At 39.0% G+C, this 17365-nt stretch overlaps 1 protein-coding gene across 1 annotated transcript in view; it reads right to left on the bottom strand.

The window, feature by feature from the left end:
• Positions 1-4443: 4443 nt before the first annotated feature.
• Positions 4444-17365, bottom strand: part of LOC109968437 (protein FAM19A2-like) — an 83116-nt gene continuing 70194 nt past the window's right edge. The window contains exons 3-5 of the mRNA XM_020614708.1: positions 14472-14621; positions 8699-8823; positions 4444-5332 (exon numbers count right to left, since the gene is read on the bottom strand). Coding sequence (XP_020470364.1) covers positions 5321-5332; positions 8699-8823; positions 14472-14621 — 287 coding nt within the window. The 3' untranslated portion in view covers positions 4444-5320. The remainder of the gene's footprint in view (positions 5333-8698; positions 8824-14471; positions 14622-17365) is intronic.

The raw sequence follows: 17365 nt of genomic DNA, 5'->3' as shown, positions 1-17365 counted from the left end.
GATGGAACATTGTGGGTGTGGTGTATGAATGTTAACACTTTGTAATAATTCTTTAGTATATTACTTGTGTGGTGTAGAAGATAATTATTTAAGAATGTGATTATGTAAGAATGTTAACTCTGTTATAATTTTTTAGTATATTACTTGTGTGGTGTAGAAGAGAATTATTTATGTAGAGATACTGCTTGCAAACCAATGATGGTAAGATGATGTCATGGGGTAGAACTGGAAAAGTCTGACTTCTTCCTACTCCGTTCAAGCATGTACTAGGTATAAGCAAATTGATATTGGATTATTATTGTTGGATATGTGTGAAATTACATGTGTGGACATAACTGTTTTACATGCTTGAATGAATAAATCAAATCAATAAATCAAATCAAATCAAGTCAGTGATAAACAGGCAGCATTGACGTGACAGAAGAGCGAGTTCTAACAAAATTCCCAGAATTGAAGAACAGCATATATATCTGAAAACACTGCGACCTGACTTATTTGAATAGAACGATCCAGGTTAGTGTGTGCGTTAGCTCCTGTGGATCTTCTGTAGGTCTGTAGCAGTCAGTGCTCACATCAAGAATGGAGGTCATCACTCTCATCAGGTTGTTATGGAAGGCTAGTGCTGTGGCAGTGATGGGGGGGGGGCATCTTGGGTAGCCATTCTCACCCTCACTTGGCAGATTGGCAGCTTGTTGCCAAGAGAAGGATTAAGACAACCTGTCGTGAGGTCACAGTAACCTTGGATCTTTGACCATACCTTACTTAAAAAATGATTTTAATAAGCTCCACACTTTGAGGTGGACAGATTTAAATTTTGGAAAAAAGAAAGGATTTTTATCAGATCAGTACCTGAACTGAGGTGTCGGAATTTTCAGTGGGAAAAGCTGTATCTATGTATTCCTGACTACAAAACATGTGTTATGCTTACAGAACAAATATTATGTCTAATTTTATATATTATATTGTTTAAATTTTAAAAGACTATTGTTAAATAAACAAGTCACTGAGGATATCATCATCCCAGCTAGATGAGAGAGTGTGTGAATATATTGGCACATTTGAATTTTTAACATTAAATAGGAACTATTGGTTTAAAAGAAAAAAGCAAGATTAAATGTTCAAAGTTTCTATTTAATGGTAAATTCCTGCAGGTTATAAACAATAAACTGTCCCTGCTGTTGTCAAAAAAAAAATGTAAAAGCTCTGCTGCAGTGCAGGATTTGTAGGTATTTTACAACTGTCAGTTGAATTTTGAATTAGGATTTTCAACTTCTGAAAGTTCTGATTTCATTTTGACTCTGTGAAGCAAACATGCAGGCACAGTTAAGCAGGTCTGTGCAATGTCACCTTCAGTATGTCACTTTCCTCTAATCATCATCTCAGTACTCATCAGCATCTAGAGTAGCCTGTCTCATCGTTCGGTCGGCCGTAGCATCTGTTCTGACATCTGTTGTTAGCAGCGACCACTTCAGTGCGACCGCTAACCAGAGAGCACACTGACTAATCTCAGCATCATCTAGATAGTCAGAGCATAGTCACAGATGATGAGATTAATTCTTAGCAGCAAGGCTGAAGATCAATACTGCCAGAGACAGATATAAGGAGACTGTTTGAGATACACCTGATACCTTGCTCCAGCACCAGTGTAAAATGTTTTGTGTAACTGTGTGTGTGTGGGTTGGTGTTAGGGTGCTATGGAAGAATTTCAACAATCCACACATAGCTGACTCATGATTGGATTCATGCGCAGCTTGAGAAACACCTTCCAAGCAGTTAACAAGAATACTCAAAACCTGAGACTGTAATATTCTGATGTCAAAAGCCTTTTACGTAGTTTTCTCTCTGTAATTATAGCTGCCAGTTCCTCTTTCTCACTTCCCGTGTGTGTCTGAGATGGGTTTATACTCTGTAATCTTTTAATGCAATGCACTAATCATGCGTTGAGGCTCAGAAAGAGCCCAGGCCATGAAACACACACACATATATATGCACACAAAGTTACTGTGGTTCAGTAGAAGGCCGTGGCCCCTGAGGAGATTAGCCAAATCAGAAAAGCGTTTTATCGAAAGGCAACTTTAATGCAACACAACACAGATAGTGTATATGTGTGTGTGTCTCGGAGAGAAGAGATAGATGTCCACAGCCTCAAGACCAACATTTGGTTTGCAACTTTTTCAGTTGCAGAATTTGAAACTGACATAGCGGATGTTCCATTATCAACTTTTTAGATCTGTTGTGTGGAAGCATTTAAGTTTTCTTGTTTCAAGAAATTACATGGGCAGAAAGGAAACTGATAAAACATATAACGACTTGCATATACAGCCAAACAAAGGTAGGACTAGCCCCGTTTATGACTGAGACAGTTTGGATACATGTCGCAGAAACTGCTGGGACACTACTGCGTGCTCCATTTTAACAGAGGTGAGCAAACAAACCGGATGCACATACACAAACCCAACCACTTAGTAACCACCATTAAAGAGTTGTTTTAAAAACACCTCTAGTAAAGCACAACTCTCAGCTTCATGTAGCTTGTCCTAGTGTATTTCGGTGTCTTCTTCTCTTCATTCTGGTGTACCATACATAACCCAACTGGACACATATATGGTGATTGACTCATGTGGTACTGTATGACTCAGAACTTCATAACAGGCAGTAGTTAGTAATGCTGATCCATGATTTGCATTAGGCTTCTGTGTACCATTAATTCATCCAGTGGAAGTGAATGTGAGGAAATTTATTCTGACAAAGAGCCATATTTATTTTATGTAATGTGACCAAGTTGAAGTGCTCATGAGAGCATCTTAATACCTGTCTTAAAGCTGCGAGAGACCTTTCTCTAGCCTGTAAATGGATATGCATCTGTTATACTATGCAGCAGTAGAGGAGGTTGTGCCAGCATCTGGTTCAGAAGTTGTTTTTCCAGCTTCAGTGACAGCGCTGGAGCTGAGAGCATCGAAGCAGTTAATGGACTTGAGCTGCTCTGCCCTGCCTTATGCTGTCCAGCGCCACACTGCCCTCCCTTTCCATCAAATGTCTCTATTTCTATCACAGTTAGTGTTGTGGTTTGGTCATTTTCTATAGCAGTTGAGCACTTGAATTTTGCTAGAGACAGAATTTTTGTGCTATGTGCTGTGTGCTTTACTAGGTTTCTGATCCATGGTAGTTTACGTAATTCCATGCCAGCGGTGCTTAATAGTTAGTTAAAGAAAAAAACGCACTCTTAGTCCTTAATAAAGTATTCATTTATTCATTCAGAAACAAAACACCTGTATTGTTCTATGTACAATGATGAAGCTAAAAAAGGCAGTGATGTCAGTGACAAACTGTGAGTTGACTCAGGATCTAATCCTCTAATTAATCTAGTAAAGCAGTGGACTGTTACACGTAGTACAAATAGTAGTAGAGTCTGTCAAAATATGGTGTACTGAATGATAATGTCACTTTCGGCTTTTTCCCATTAGGAGTCACCACAGCGAATCATCACACTGATGATCTGCATGTTGACGTTTGGCACGTGTTTTACGTCGCATGCCCTTCCTGACGCAGCCCTGACTCGAACCCCAGAGCGCTGCGCCCTAACTATCAGTCACAATCAGGGAACCTACTGAATGATAGTGGAAATAGTTGTTTGAACATGGCAACCCAAAGCTTCAATTGCATCTGTAAAATGTGCGAAGCCACAGTAACACACATAGTATCACTGCTAAATCATAGTCACTGTGGAAAAACTTACCTGCTGATCAAGCTCCACAAAATGTCAGAAAAGGTTCTTTTATTATGGTTCATAATATCCTGCACTGAAACCTCCCAGTTTGCTTTATGTCCTGGTTGAAATGTGTTGCATACAAATGGCCCTGTTCTTCCTCATATACATGGAAATTCAATAGTGAGCTAGATGTACACGGTTCTCCTTGCACTGTAACTCTAACCAGCTGATGAACGACATCGCATCCCAGGCGATGCCCAAGGACGATTTCTTTCTCTATGACATCAGCTGGCAATGCGCAAAGGCATTTGTTTGAAGCAGAAAACAAAGATGATCAAATTAAATAAAAGTTTTTACAAAAATGTTAACAACAACAGAAAAGGAATGAACAGTTACTGATGACATTTCTCGGAGCCAATGCAGTGAACACCACTATTTACAAAATTGAGTTTCCTGTTGCTTCAAGGTTTCATGGAAATTAATTCACTCTGTTATCAACAATGCCTACAGCTGTGCAGATTATTTGTGCATGAAACAATACAGTCCTATGGATTTATTAATCACAATTTTGTGCACTGTACAGTAAATAATGTGCGGAATACTGTCAGTCCTAACCTGGAGCACTTAAAGACAACAACCCTTAAAGACCCTTTATTTAAGATGAATGTTCTCAGAGATTACTTTGTAAGGCTGAATCAATGGAGAGATGTCTTATTTGTTTTGAAAGGTTTTATTTGTTTCATATAATACTGACACATGTACTCAATAGCGGTTAACAGGCATTTAAAAACACAGATATTAAAACCATTAGAGCATCAATTTACTTTTAGCCCCGTGGATTCCATTGACCATTTGTTTTTACACGTTTACATGTTTCAATATACCATAACATCTACTTGGAATTAGTCTAACCTCACCCCTGGAAGAATTTATCCTTTGTCAAAAAACAAAAAAACCTGACAAACTGTCTTCCCATTTTAAAAAATGGCATGTGGTAAGCCACAATCTATTCCAGGTAAAATATTCTTATGAAGGTGAAATCTGGGGAAAAAAGAAAAGGTTCAGTTTTTAGAGCGTTTTGACAGCTTCGAGTGCGTCATATGTGGCACAGTTAAACTTAAATGTGTCATCCAGAATACATGAGGCAGCCATTCTGGATTCACTCCCTTTTTTGTAGTGATGTTTGTAATATAGGATAGCTGTCTAAAATCCACTTCCCCATTATTCCCAGTATGCAAGTGGAACACAACTAAGCCACAGAAGAGAGATGAAGAATACAGATTGTTGTAACGAAAGTCATCTAATCCAGTGTTGTTTAGGTCAAAGTTCACTTTGTTGAAGTTATTATTTCTAGTAGCAGTAAAGGGTTGTGGGTGATGTCGTCCTCTGCACTAAAGGACCAAGGAGACTCAGTTGCATTAAGGGTGATGGTGAGGCAGTGCAAGAGTCCTGTCTCTTCAACCGCCATTTCTCAGATATCCACGGAAAAATGAAATAAGTACTGGTCCCTCATAGAAATCTGTCTAAGTGCATTGCCTCACCACTGATAGGTCCATTGTGCTGTGTAAGTACATCCACCACCATTTTCTTCTCTTCTTGAGATGGGCAGGACTATCGGGTCACCTGAAACAGGAGAAGAGAAAAGAAAAAAAGTTAGTCACTCAAAATAAACCCCCTTCCCAAAAAAAGAAAAAAGGTTGGGATGTAGCCTGAAACAGTCAAAGAACAGAGGAATCCAGCGCTGGCAATACATTTGAGGTAACGGTTTTAAATAATACAGTCTCAGAATAATGAAAAGTGATTTTTTGTTGGTACAGCAGTGGCAACGAGGCTAACATAGCCTCTGTCTCTTCTGGCAAAAGAATAAAGAAGACCCAGCTTGAATCATGGCAGTCAGCCCACAGTGCCTTCCTCTCAGTGCCTGGCCCACTGCCATGCCATTTCATTGGTTTTGTGGAGACGGCTGCTCTAATCACATGGCCTCTTTATCTCGGAAATCCATCTTTCTATTTTCTTTGCTCATGCTCTTATTTTTTGGTTTATTTCAAGCCATTAGGAGACGTTTTCTATCATTCGGTGACCAAACAGACACAAATTACTGCCAGTGCTTGGGCATGTAATAGAGCAGACTCTCCACGACTGTTTTTCCGTTTTCCTACATGCCTTTCTCGCTCACTGTGATTCCCAGAGGCTTCCCCTCTTATCCCCAACACATGCTGTCCCTCCTTTACTTCCTCTTAAGGGAGTCAGTCTGCTGTCTGACCTGGGTGGCAGCTAACAAAGTGTGAAGCACAGCCATCACAGACAGAACTCAGAGGAGCGTTTCCTCCAAGCTGGCAGCTGAGACTGCTCTACTGTTCTACTGTATCTGCTCTCGATGGCTGCAGGCTACTCTTCCTGGGCCTGCTCTCACTGCCTTCAGGCATCTATTCCTGTGCCTGATCAAAGAGTCTGCAGGTGTTTGTTGTCATGCTGGTACATTAAGCACCTCTGCATCTCATTGTCTTTAAGGTGCAAAGTCAAAGTTTCTTTAGGTGTTCATCCCTTTGCCTGTGGTGGCATTCTTCTGGCCAATTAGAAAGTGGATTCAGACAGTTAGACCTCAATTTACAATACACATAAGCAGTGCTTGAGTGTCATATGTTTGTTTTTTTCTAGCCACATTTCCTATTGCTTACTCCACAAGCTTTAATGGTCTACACTAGTGGCTGCTCATACTGCCACAAGACAGATGTCCCTTTCATTCCAACATTTTACACAGTCTTTATGACTCACTTAGGCATAGAAAAGTAAATTATGGAAGTCATTACTTAAATAGTTTGATCCTGATTTGTTTTTTGTTGTGTTTTATAGGTTTTGAATTGCTTTTATTATGGAGAGAAGTTCTTGCAGAATATTTTACCTACTGCCACAGAGTGCCACATCTGTTTAGTGTTGATAAAAGCTAGCTATATCAGAAGTGAAACATTCATTCACTGCTGACACATTGTCATTTATTTGTTAACGTGTGTACATGACTGTATGTGCATCTATGCAAATGCACAAACACTTGCCTTGCAGTCTATGACACCTTGGCAACCCAGCTTGTTTGTCTGCTCATCCATATGATATTTGGAAACTGATCGAGCTGTCAGCTATCCCCTCCTTCTCTCCTCCCCCTGCCCTCCTCCTCTCCTCCTTTTCTCTGCCCCTAGCCAGGGATGAAGGAAAGGAGAGAAACTGCCAAGCCCTCTTTTGTGTTCTTGCCTGCTCTATGCACCCAGGCACAAGTACAGGCTCTTTGTCAGCTGACCCGCTCCACTATTGTTGTTTTTGAGTGTTTTCTTTATCCTTTTATCTACATATCACCTCTGCCTTCAGCCTTTCCTTTCCACTTTCCACTTATTTTGTCTCTCATCCATCTCCACCTGTGTTTCCCCATGTCGCTCTCTGTCTCTCCTTCATCTTCTTTCTCTTTCACTCTATCGTCAATTTCAATTTACGAGCGCGTCTTAATGGGACTATAAGAGAACGTTCGATGCTATTGATCTAGATGCCTGCACATCTTGACCCCAGTGTACCACACCAGAAGAGGGAAAAAGAAATCACTCTTTTCATCATCAGGCAAACACATCAGTGTACACACACACAAGCACACGCAGATCATTGGTCAAAGACCTGAATGCAAGAGACAGCAAATATTTGTGCTCTTTTAAACTAAGACACAGTCGATGATAAAGTAATGTCTAGCTGAAATTGGTTTGCTTTGATCGTATTCCAGAGATTATAAATGCGCTCTTTGAGACTGATAAAAATAAACGCATGAGATAAACATGTATGAAGCAACTTCCGAACAGCATTCAGAAATTGGATCACCTTCATATCAACCCTCAAGTGTCTCTCAGTTTTGCCTGTTCTTGCTCTGTCATTTTCTATTTGTCTCTCAATGTCTCTTTCTCTGTGATGTGGGCAGTGAATCTGAAAAGTTCAGTTACACTTCTGAGCAGTGTAATACAAATTTAAGCTGGGGCCAGCACAGCAGAGAAGAGGGACTAAAGAAGGAAAGAGGGGACTTGGGGGGCGAAAGTGTGGGCGAAATCCACTTTGCTAGGTGAGAGGTGAGCAGAGGAAAAAGGAGGGAAGGAATTCTTAATCAGCCTGGTGCATAGGAGACTTTTTCTGAGTGTATTAGAGAAAGAGACAGGAGACCACTTGTGTCTTAAGCTTTTCTTATTCCTCTCTTTTACCCATGGAGATGCACTCTTCTGCCTCTGACCACACCTTCAATCAATTATTTAGCCAGAAAACAAAGGTCTGCACCCAGCCATGAATAATGGACAGTGAGAACGCAGAGAGAAGGATGGAGGTTAGAAACAGAAACATAAATTGACAAGTGGTGAGTCTCATACAGATTCCCTGCTATGACAGATAGCTAAGAATCAGCTCAGGACAAGCCACTGAAGAGAAGCCAACAGGTGCAGATGGAGAGTAGAAAAATATTTAAGGTACATCCACACCTATCTACACACACACACATAAATGATGCAGGAAATACAGGGAACAAAGAACATGTACATACCACAAATATTGTATTATGGGCAAATCTGAGCAATAAACTATCTGCCAACATTTGCCACTACTGTATCCAATGTGGTGAATTGTTTTTGCATCGAGTCAGATGGCATGTCAGTCAGAAGGAGGGCAAATGGGAGTAAAGGGAATCATGATGCTTTCTCTGTGTGTGTGTCATTGGCCTTGCTCCTGTTGGCCTTGTTTTTCTTCAGAGTGTTTGATGTCGGACCCAAGATGTGGTGGAAGGAAAAAATAAAGAGAAATTGGGTGAGAAAAGAGTGAGATACAGTGAAAAGGAGAAAGAAGTAGGAAAGCAGACAAAACATCAGGGAGAAAGAGCAAAGAGAGAGATGACAGTGGAGGTGGAAGTGTACAAGTTGGGTAGAGTGCATGTGAGAGAGGGAAGTACAAATATAAAAGGATTGTGTGCATACTAACCTTTGTGGTCTTGACTTTGTTGCCTGTGCTGCAACTCCATCCTGTAAGGTCTGGCAGAACCTTACACTCCTCACCATCCATGCATGGCTGCATCTGACACCACCATTTCTGGGCTACAATGGAGGCTGGAGAAGAAGATACATAGTTTGTTAAAGGCATGACTTGTTGTGTTCTCATATGTACATTACATAGCTTTCATCAACTACTCTTGTGTGAATAGTGAGAGATGGGTCATTGAGATAAACAGTGGGAAGCCCTTCATTTTCCAGTTGGGTACCATTAAACACTGCCGATGGAGAGGATGCAATGAGATGTAATTAAAAGAGTACCAGTCAAACCTTGAGTGAATAAAAACAGTGTGGACCATGTGATTAAACACAGCATTTCTGTTGTTTCATTATTAATTTCTGAAATGTTAGTATGCTCATGAGTTCATACAGATCCACACTTTTTCACCTCTTCTTTGGAAGCTTGAGGAAATGTAAGTGACATGCTTCATGTACATCATGATTTATTCTCCAAGTCTGTTTCTATTTCACTTTGTTGCACTTTGCTTACATGCACATGCTTACACCAGTTTTTCCAGCTCTTGCAATACTCTGACATTTGTCATTTTTTCACATTTCTGGCATTTCTACTCAATTTTTAAATGAGCAAATTGAGAATATGCATAAAAGCAAGTGAATTCAAACAGACTTCCTGACATCGTACGTGATGTAAATGTAAATTTATATGATGACCTCAAAGACCTTGGCAAAAGCCTTAAATGATCTCTTTGAGAACACAAGCAATTAGAGCAGAACTGCTGTGAGGTTCAGTATGAGTTCATCAGCATTAGATTCAAGATTCAAGATTTTTATTTGCCATTTATGCATAAACAGACAGTCTAGGCATATAGGGATTCTTGTGCAGGGCTCTCCTGGAGTCAAGTAAAGAGTTTAAAGCCAAAAGAACGAACACCTTGCCTAAATATAAGATCACCCAATTTTACAAAATAGTTGATATAGTTGTGGATACAGGAATAAGATAGCAGGTAAATGGTCTTAAACTTGTATAGCAGTTGTCTATGCATTGCAGCACACTCAAAGCACTTTCACGCTATTTGGCCATTCACCCACTTGCACTCACAAATACTCACACACCGTTGTCATCACCGGGAGCAACTGGGGGTTCAATGTCTTGCTCAAGGACACTTTGACATGTTGACAGGACAAGCTGTGAATTGAACCGCCAATCCTCCGGTTAGAAAACGACCCACCCTACCTCCTGAGCCACAGCTCCCCCAGGTAAAATGGGGAATTTCAAATATATGTACTGTATATGGTCTTCTACTTAGTAGGGTAATGAGGGGTTATTGCACAGGTTTTTCACATTTTGTATTTGCCATCAGACTTATTGCAGCAGAGAAAAAGCTGTTGTAAAATCTTGTTCTGTATGTGATTATACTGCCCGCTCTGCTGTGCCTGAGGTTGTGGGTGCAGCTTTTGTGTCTGAGCAGGGTGTGAGCTCTGGGTAAGAGTCCAGTGTGCTTGGGTCCAACTCTTTGAGATGACTACACTCTCTTAGCTGTAGTAAAGTTGCCCGGTCATAAATAATGTTTGCAGTCTTTAATATTGCATTAACACAGTGCAAATAAGCCATAAAGAGACAAAAGTGAAATAACTTGGCTTGGAGAGCTCCGCAATGTTGCACACAGGAGAGCACCATCTTGAAACCAAACTTGATTACATTAAAATATGTCACACAAATCTTACTTAGTGCAACATGCTTTGGTTTCACTAGACATTTTTGGTCATATTTCCATAATCAGGATGGTGTTGGAGGTTGGCATTTACTCTTAGTGAACATATACATTTACAAGAGAAATAAATTACCACAACATGCACTAATATAGCCCTTTCTTTGCCATTTCTAGTCTTCACTCCTACATGCTTAAAAGGGTTTTTGTACTTCTTAAATGCCATTCTGTAAAACTCATTTTTCAAAAACCCTGTATACTCACATCTTCTTTATGTCTCTATATTTATCTGTTATCTGGTTTCAAAGTCAATTTGCAGTTAAATTTAACACATCCATCCTCTAACTTAATTTCTTATTGTTCATTGATTAAAGAAAATGTAGTGAAATTTAGAAATTCTTATTAGTTGACAACAAATATAATTCAGTTGGCTTCATGCTAGTCTAGTTAATAATTTAATCTCTTCTTTCTGTAACTAAAAACATTTGATAAACATGTTTTTTATGCCACATTTTACTACATATTGTTACATATCAAGATGAGTTTAAAGACATTTTCCATATACAGTATCTCACTGATGTTAACCTTCAGGAGAATAGAAATAGAGTTTTTCCTCTAAAAAATCCTTTGACAACTTTTCAGAAGTAGAAGAAAAATAAATTATGATCTGTTATGAGAACAAATCATTAACAGATTATTACAGTATGCACCAGTTTCATAGGCATTAGAGTCATGAATTTTACTGGCACATGTACAGTCAGGGAACATTTACACTTTCCCTTTAAATAAAGCAATAAATAAAAAGACCAAAACTGGAGGCAGTATATGCATGAGATGTGGGAAATGTGATCTTTTCAGTCTCAGAGTAGATTTGTTCACAACACATCAAATCAGATAAAAATGGACTGCTTTTGGCAAACATCAAAAAGGAAAAGGCTTAGAAAGACCACACATATCAAGAACAAGAAGCTGATCAAAAAGAAAAAATAACAAACGAACAATTACCGCAGTAAGAGCTGACTGACTGGATGTTTGAACATATGAAAAATGCTCTTACTGTCTGAATGCCCTTTCATTATCAGTCACTCCAAGGACTGGATTTGCCACAGCCAGTTACCAGGTATGCTAATTGCACATTTAGCATGTACTGTATGCATTAAAGTATCTGTCACTCCAACTTAGTAACTACACACTCAGAAAATAGTATTTGGCAACATAATTCCTGGGGGATTAGTGGCACTTTGCAGTAGTGTCTAGGAACTTTTCAGATGATTTTGTAGTAACCAGATGTCGAAGATGGGAACCATTATGAACAGAAAAATCCCAGTGTACACTCATTGGCCACTCTATTAGGTACACCTGTACAACTGTTTGCAATTCAGTGCAACGCTTACGCCTTGGATATGTGTAAAATTATGTGTGTTGACATATCAACTGTCTTTACATGCTTGAAAGAATAAATCAAATCTTAACATTTGTGTTTGTGAGGCTCAAAATGTTTCAGTTTTTGGTGAAATTGTCATAAATGTATAAATTCAATTATATGTTTATCACTGGGGTCATAGTTAAAGGTGATTTTGTGCTGGACTATATTATATTCAGATGTAGTATGTAGCTGTGGAGGACAAAAATTATAGAGGCACCTGTTTCTATGTTCACTGACCTGTTGAGTTACATCTGTGGCAGTTTTAAGTAATTCAGCTGTGAGTTCTAAATATCTATCTAGTTAAAGTTGTACTTCCCTATTCTTTCCCTGTCTATACCTAACATTTATGGTTGTAATATAAGTGATTCTAATCCAGAACAAACTAAACATGAACTCACCTAAAAGCAAGAAACAACAAAACCACAGGGTCTGCAGTCATTTTCATCAAGTGCCATTTGTCATAGCTGCAGGGGGTGCGGGATGCCGATTTTATGCATGCAGGAACATTAGCCAGGGGAAATTTATGACTGTATGGATATACATTTTCTCACTTGTAAAAATCAGCATTGCTGTGAAACAAAGCTCATTAATGTGTAAGCACCAAAATAAACATCTGGGTGCACAGTATCAGTCTTTCATTCACGGCAAAACAAGCAAAGATAACACTTTTTGCATATTATAAGATTTGCTATTGGGAATCACAATTGTAGTTCTTTTTTCTTCTCATAACATTGGCTGAAGTGTTCAATACAACTGCAGGAACACCTGAATTATCCTTTCGGTCAAGAAGCCATCATGTTATATTTGTTACATTTTTGTTTGCATCATTGGAATTATTTGCTTGTTGGTGAATCATAAATTAATTCTACTGTTCAGAATAGTCACGATTTCTTTTTCTCATATCTTTGCAGTTCATTTAGGTCATACAATAAGCATTTCATTAATTTCAAATTCCTTGTGGGTACAGTGTAACCTTATGCTATCCATCATCTTTGTAAGTTCCTTGAATTTATCAAGAAATAGAATGGACAAAGACTGTTTATAATAAATAAAAAAACACAAACAGAAAAGCAGGGCCAGAAGGAGTTTTTTGCAATCAAAATAAAATTCTTTGTAACTAAGAACAGTGTCAAATATAAACTGATTTTGGTTGCTCTTTTGTAAGTTTTTCTCTCGATGCACAGATTTTTTGTTTGCAGAGCCTAAGTCTTTGGTTGCAAACCAAAAACTTTTGCAGATCAATATCTTTTGATTATGGTGCAGATTAAAATACAATGGAGTGAGGAGGAGTGAAGCATAATAATGCGTCTGTATTGGCCAGTGACGCTGAAGGGACGCTGGAGTGACAGCTGTGACGAGCCAGCGACTTTGGCCAATATCCAAAACTTTGTTGATTGCAAAGAAATGTATTTTTTTGATTGCAGAATAAAAACACAAAGTCACCTCCATAGTTCAGTTTGTCTGATTCTGTTTCATGCATTTCTGTTTGTTGGACACCTAAAACTTTTGGCTACCACTACATAAAAATAGTGCCCTTAAAGTATTGCTGACTATGTCTTCACTGTCAAATCAAAGTCGACTTGAGTCCTATTAATTTTCATATCAATTTTCAGAAAAGAGCTGATCCTCAACTCAAAAATAACATTAAATAATAACACATAAGAAGGAGGCTGGGGTGGTGGAAGGAACACATCAGCAAAATTAAAGCACAAAGAATCATGTCACAGTGGCTGCACTAGGCACATGACTGGGTGTCACTAATCACCTGCCAGCTAAATACCATCCAACTGATGGAACCATGAATGAGACAGTAGGCACTAGATTGTTTATGTCATTGTCGCAGATAATTCAATACATATCAACATACTGTACATGGTCCACAATCTAATATAAAAACAATAAAGACACATTTGGAACAATAAGATATATGTTTAGTCAATGGCGATTGGAATAGTCTGATTCCACTGATTAGACCATATTCACTACTAAATATTAACATTGTTACTAAAATAAATGTTACTTCCTCAATTGTTATTTTGAACACTGATCAGATAAACCCCAGGAAACTACACTGTGTATGTTTTAAATTAGTCCCTCAAGACTCTTTAACTGACATGCTGTGATTAGACTTTGCCTCAGTTCCTGAGTCCACACCATCCTTCTATTCCCAGAAGCACTGTGTCTCTGGGAAAATAAAGATAGCTAACAGGCTTCGTTAAGGAGTTAGGGGCCAGTTGGAAATAGCATTAACTGTTAAAGCTAGCGTCTTTCATCGTATCCTAGTGTTGACTGCTTCTCTCTTTAACTTTACTCAGCACACACATGGCCTCCATGAATTAGTGCTGAAGAATGTGGTACTGTCAGCATATTTCAGGACATCACTGCACAGCTTGAAGACTGCTAATACAGTGTAAATGTCAACCAGTAGTTTAACATTTTATCAGTGAATGAAAGCTGTGGATGACAGGTAGCTACTGATCTGGAAGTGCAGTATGACATTCAACACCATAAATACATTTTAAACCACCAGTAAAAGCAGGTGTGGTTCTGCCGTTAGGAGCATGCAGGTGCATAATATACTTGCGTACATACAGTACAGTGCTACATACCATCAACACAGGAGGGCATGGCCCGAGTGGTGCCAGCAACCTGTCCAGGAAAGCAGGAGCACTTGACGGTCTGAGATCGCTCCTCAATCTTGTTCTTGTTGCAGCAACGATGGGCAGCAATCACTTCACACGTTCCTGCCTTTACATGCACTGAGAAAGAGAGAGATACCAGGCTAAATAAACATCATTCTTAATCCAACATGTGATCTAATATCAAACATAAACAAGGAGGCAAGGTAGGCAGAGAGAGTAAGACATTTTGTTGTCAGCTTAGTTTGGTATTTGATTATCTTCAGTGATTAAAAAAGGTCTGGTGCTGTGTTCATTGATGTTTACACGGTTGAAAAAAAATGGCCCAAAATAATCAGAACTTTGTTGATGGGATTAAGAATAACGGCAGCACCTCCCAGTGCAAACAGCACCAGAAAAGATGTCTAGCAGCATAGATTAGATCAGTGCCCCCATAGAGGTTGGTTTAAAGTGGATTTAAATCAGTCTTTTCAGGACAAATGTGTCAGTCCCTGCTGACAGACTAGGGCAAAATAACCCCTCTTGTCCAAACAAAAAATGACAACATGAACATGGTTCTGTACCGGAAGTAAATTCCTTGTGTGTAACTTACCAAAATAAAGGTGATTATCCTTATCAGGCTAAATAATGAAGTAAAATGGAGTGGCTATTCACTCTGATTATCCAGCTGTTGTCAGTCTTGAGCCATAACAATATGCAGTTTACAATTAGAACTCTCAAATTAATTATTTTTATGGGTTCGGATGCTTTATTAAAAGTCCACTAATCCAGTTATTTAAAAATACATACTGTATTTGGCTTACAGTCACTCACAAACACAGGAAGAACTAAAATGGTAGCGTATTAAAGGAAATGGAGAAAAACAACCTGTGTTTGTATTAAATTGATTTAACCATACTGTACATAGTTATAAGTGAGAATTAGCTGCAATATTAATGAATTCTTAACAGCTTAAATTAGACCATTTTGTCAGAATTCCAACAGTGTGTCATGTTTGATAGAAGAGGAGAAAATACACTGGACCTTGTTTACCTCCAAGTTGTTACTGCTAATGTAAAAGTGCTCTCTCTCTCTCACCATTAAGACTGTGTAGTATTTCCATCCATCCATTCCATCCATTAGCTACTGTATATCTGCTTACCTGTTAGAAGGTCATGCCGGTTGGAGCTGATCCTTCCTGACATACTGTAAGTTTTAGTTTACATTTTTTGATTTTAGTCTACAATTACTGTAATTTTTGCACCTACTGTATTTCTTGTTTTGCACTCATTCTTATGTCTGTTTCATGTGAAATTACATTTTGCTTTCCTGTCATGTACATGTATGAAACTGACAATAAATATGACATTACACCTTGAATGGTACTGCAGGTGTGGGAAGCCTGTTTATATGCACTCGCTTCAATCAAACAGCCGTGTGGTTAATTAACAACACATCCGCCTCAAGCACAGAAAGCCCTTGAGTCAGCTAAGAGAGAGGGAACAAAGAAAACACTCCTCGTTTGAAGATTTGCCATGTCAGCACGTGGCCCTTTCATACCACCCTTTCATCAAATACACAAAAATGTCAAGGACAAACAATAAGTCCTGTCAATAGTACCATGTGCAAGAATACTGTGTGTGTGTGTGTGTGTGTATGTGTATGCTTGCTTGCGATTGTGTACATGTTGTACTTACAATGTATACTGCTCATATCTTTGGGTATGTTTTACTTTCAGTGTTGTGCATTTGTGTCTGTGTGCATGTACATTTGTTGTATGGTTGTGAAAGTTACCAGCTGGTGTGTGTGCTTGGGCTTTCCCCCAGTTGTTGGAAGTTACTGCTATTTCCATAACAAAAGAGTCCTCCCACAATAAGACAAAGGGTGCACACTGCTTGGCATTGAAAACCAAAGCAGCAAACAATGACTCTGCTCTGTCTGAAGAGTATTTAAAAGTGAGGCAAGCTGAACGGAAAGACCCAGTATGAATATGTTAAACCGACTAACAAAGATTTGAAAAGTTCTTAATTTGCTTCGTTAATGAGAAAAAGACAAAGCAGTGATCCTGCAAAGCCCGGTCCAATTAATATCTCAGTGAAAAGCACATTGTAATATCATACCTACTGTGTGTCTCATTGTTCTTTCATGTCCTCTGATCGCCTTTTGTTGCTCTGCTTGCAGTTGGGCCAATGGGGTAACGATGTCTGCTGACTGATCCATCCATCTCCAATCCTCTAATCTTTTGTTTCACACTATTAGGCAGAAGGTTTTATCTACAAAATGTATGTATGTGAGATGAAAGTTGCGAACTTTGTTGCTACTGGACAATGTCTGAGAACTTCACATTTGGGGCATCTTGGTCCGTAGGTCTATCATAGAACTGCATTTCTGTCTGTAAGACTTTGAAATTAGTTGTTAATGATTCCCAGAGGACAAACCTTATTGATCACAGTGACCCCTCAACCTTTTCTCCTGTTGACACACTCAGGCCACATGTTTATGATCCCCACAGAATCTCTTTCCATTTTGGTTATTAAATGACCTTTACACAACCGCTGACTTTGGGCCAAATTATATAGTTTGTACCCAAGACAGTCAATGGTGTTTGCAGTGAAACTTTCATTTATTTTACTCACAGTTCCCACAGGGTGTTGACATTGCTGATCCTGTAGCTTCTTTTCCACTCTTGCCAAAAATCTAATTATTTATATAAATCAGCACCTATTGTACAGAGTAAACACCTTCACTCAACAGCACCACTGACACACACACACACACACACACACACACACACTATACCCTGGCCTGTTTTTAGGCTTGGCACTTGGCAGTTGTAATAGGTTGCAGCATTAATAAGAGCGGCAGTGCACCAAGCTGAGCAGGAC

This window comes from Monopterus albus, unplaced genomic scaffold (assembly GCF_001952655.1).
Source record: "Monopterus albus unplaced genomic scaffold, M_albus_1.0 scaffold6.1, whole genome shotgun sequence".
Classification (NCBI taxonomy): domain Eukaryota; kingdom Metazoa; phylum Chordata; class Actinopteri; order Synbranchiformes; family Synbranchidae; genus Monopterus; species Monopterus albus.
This window is presented reverse-complemented; position numbering and strand designations above follow the sequence as displayed.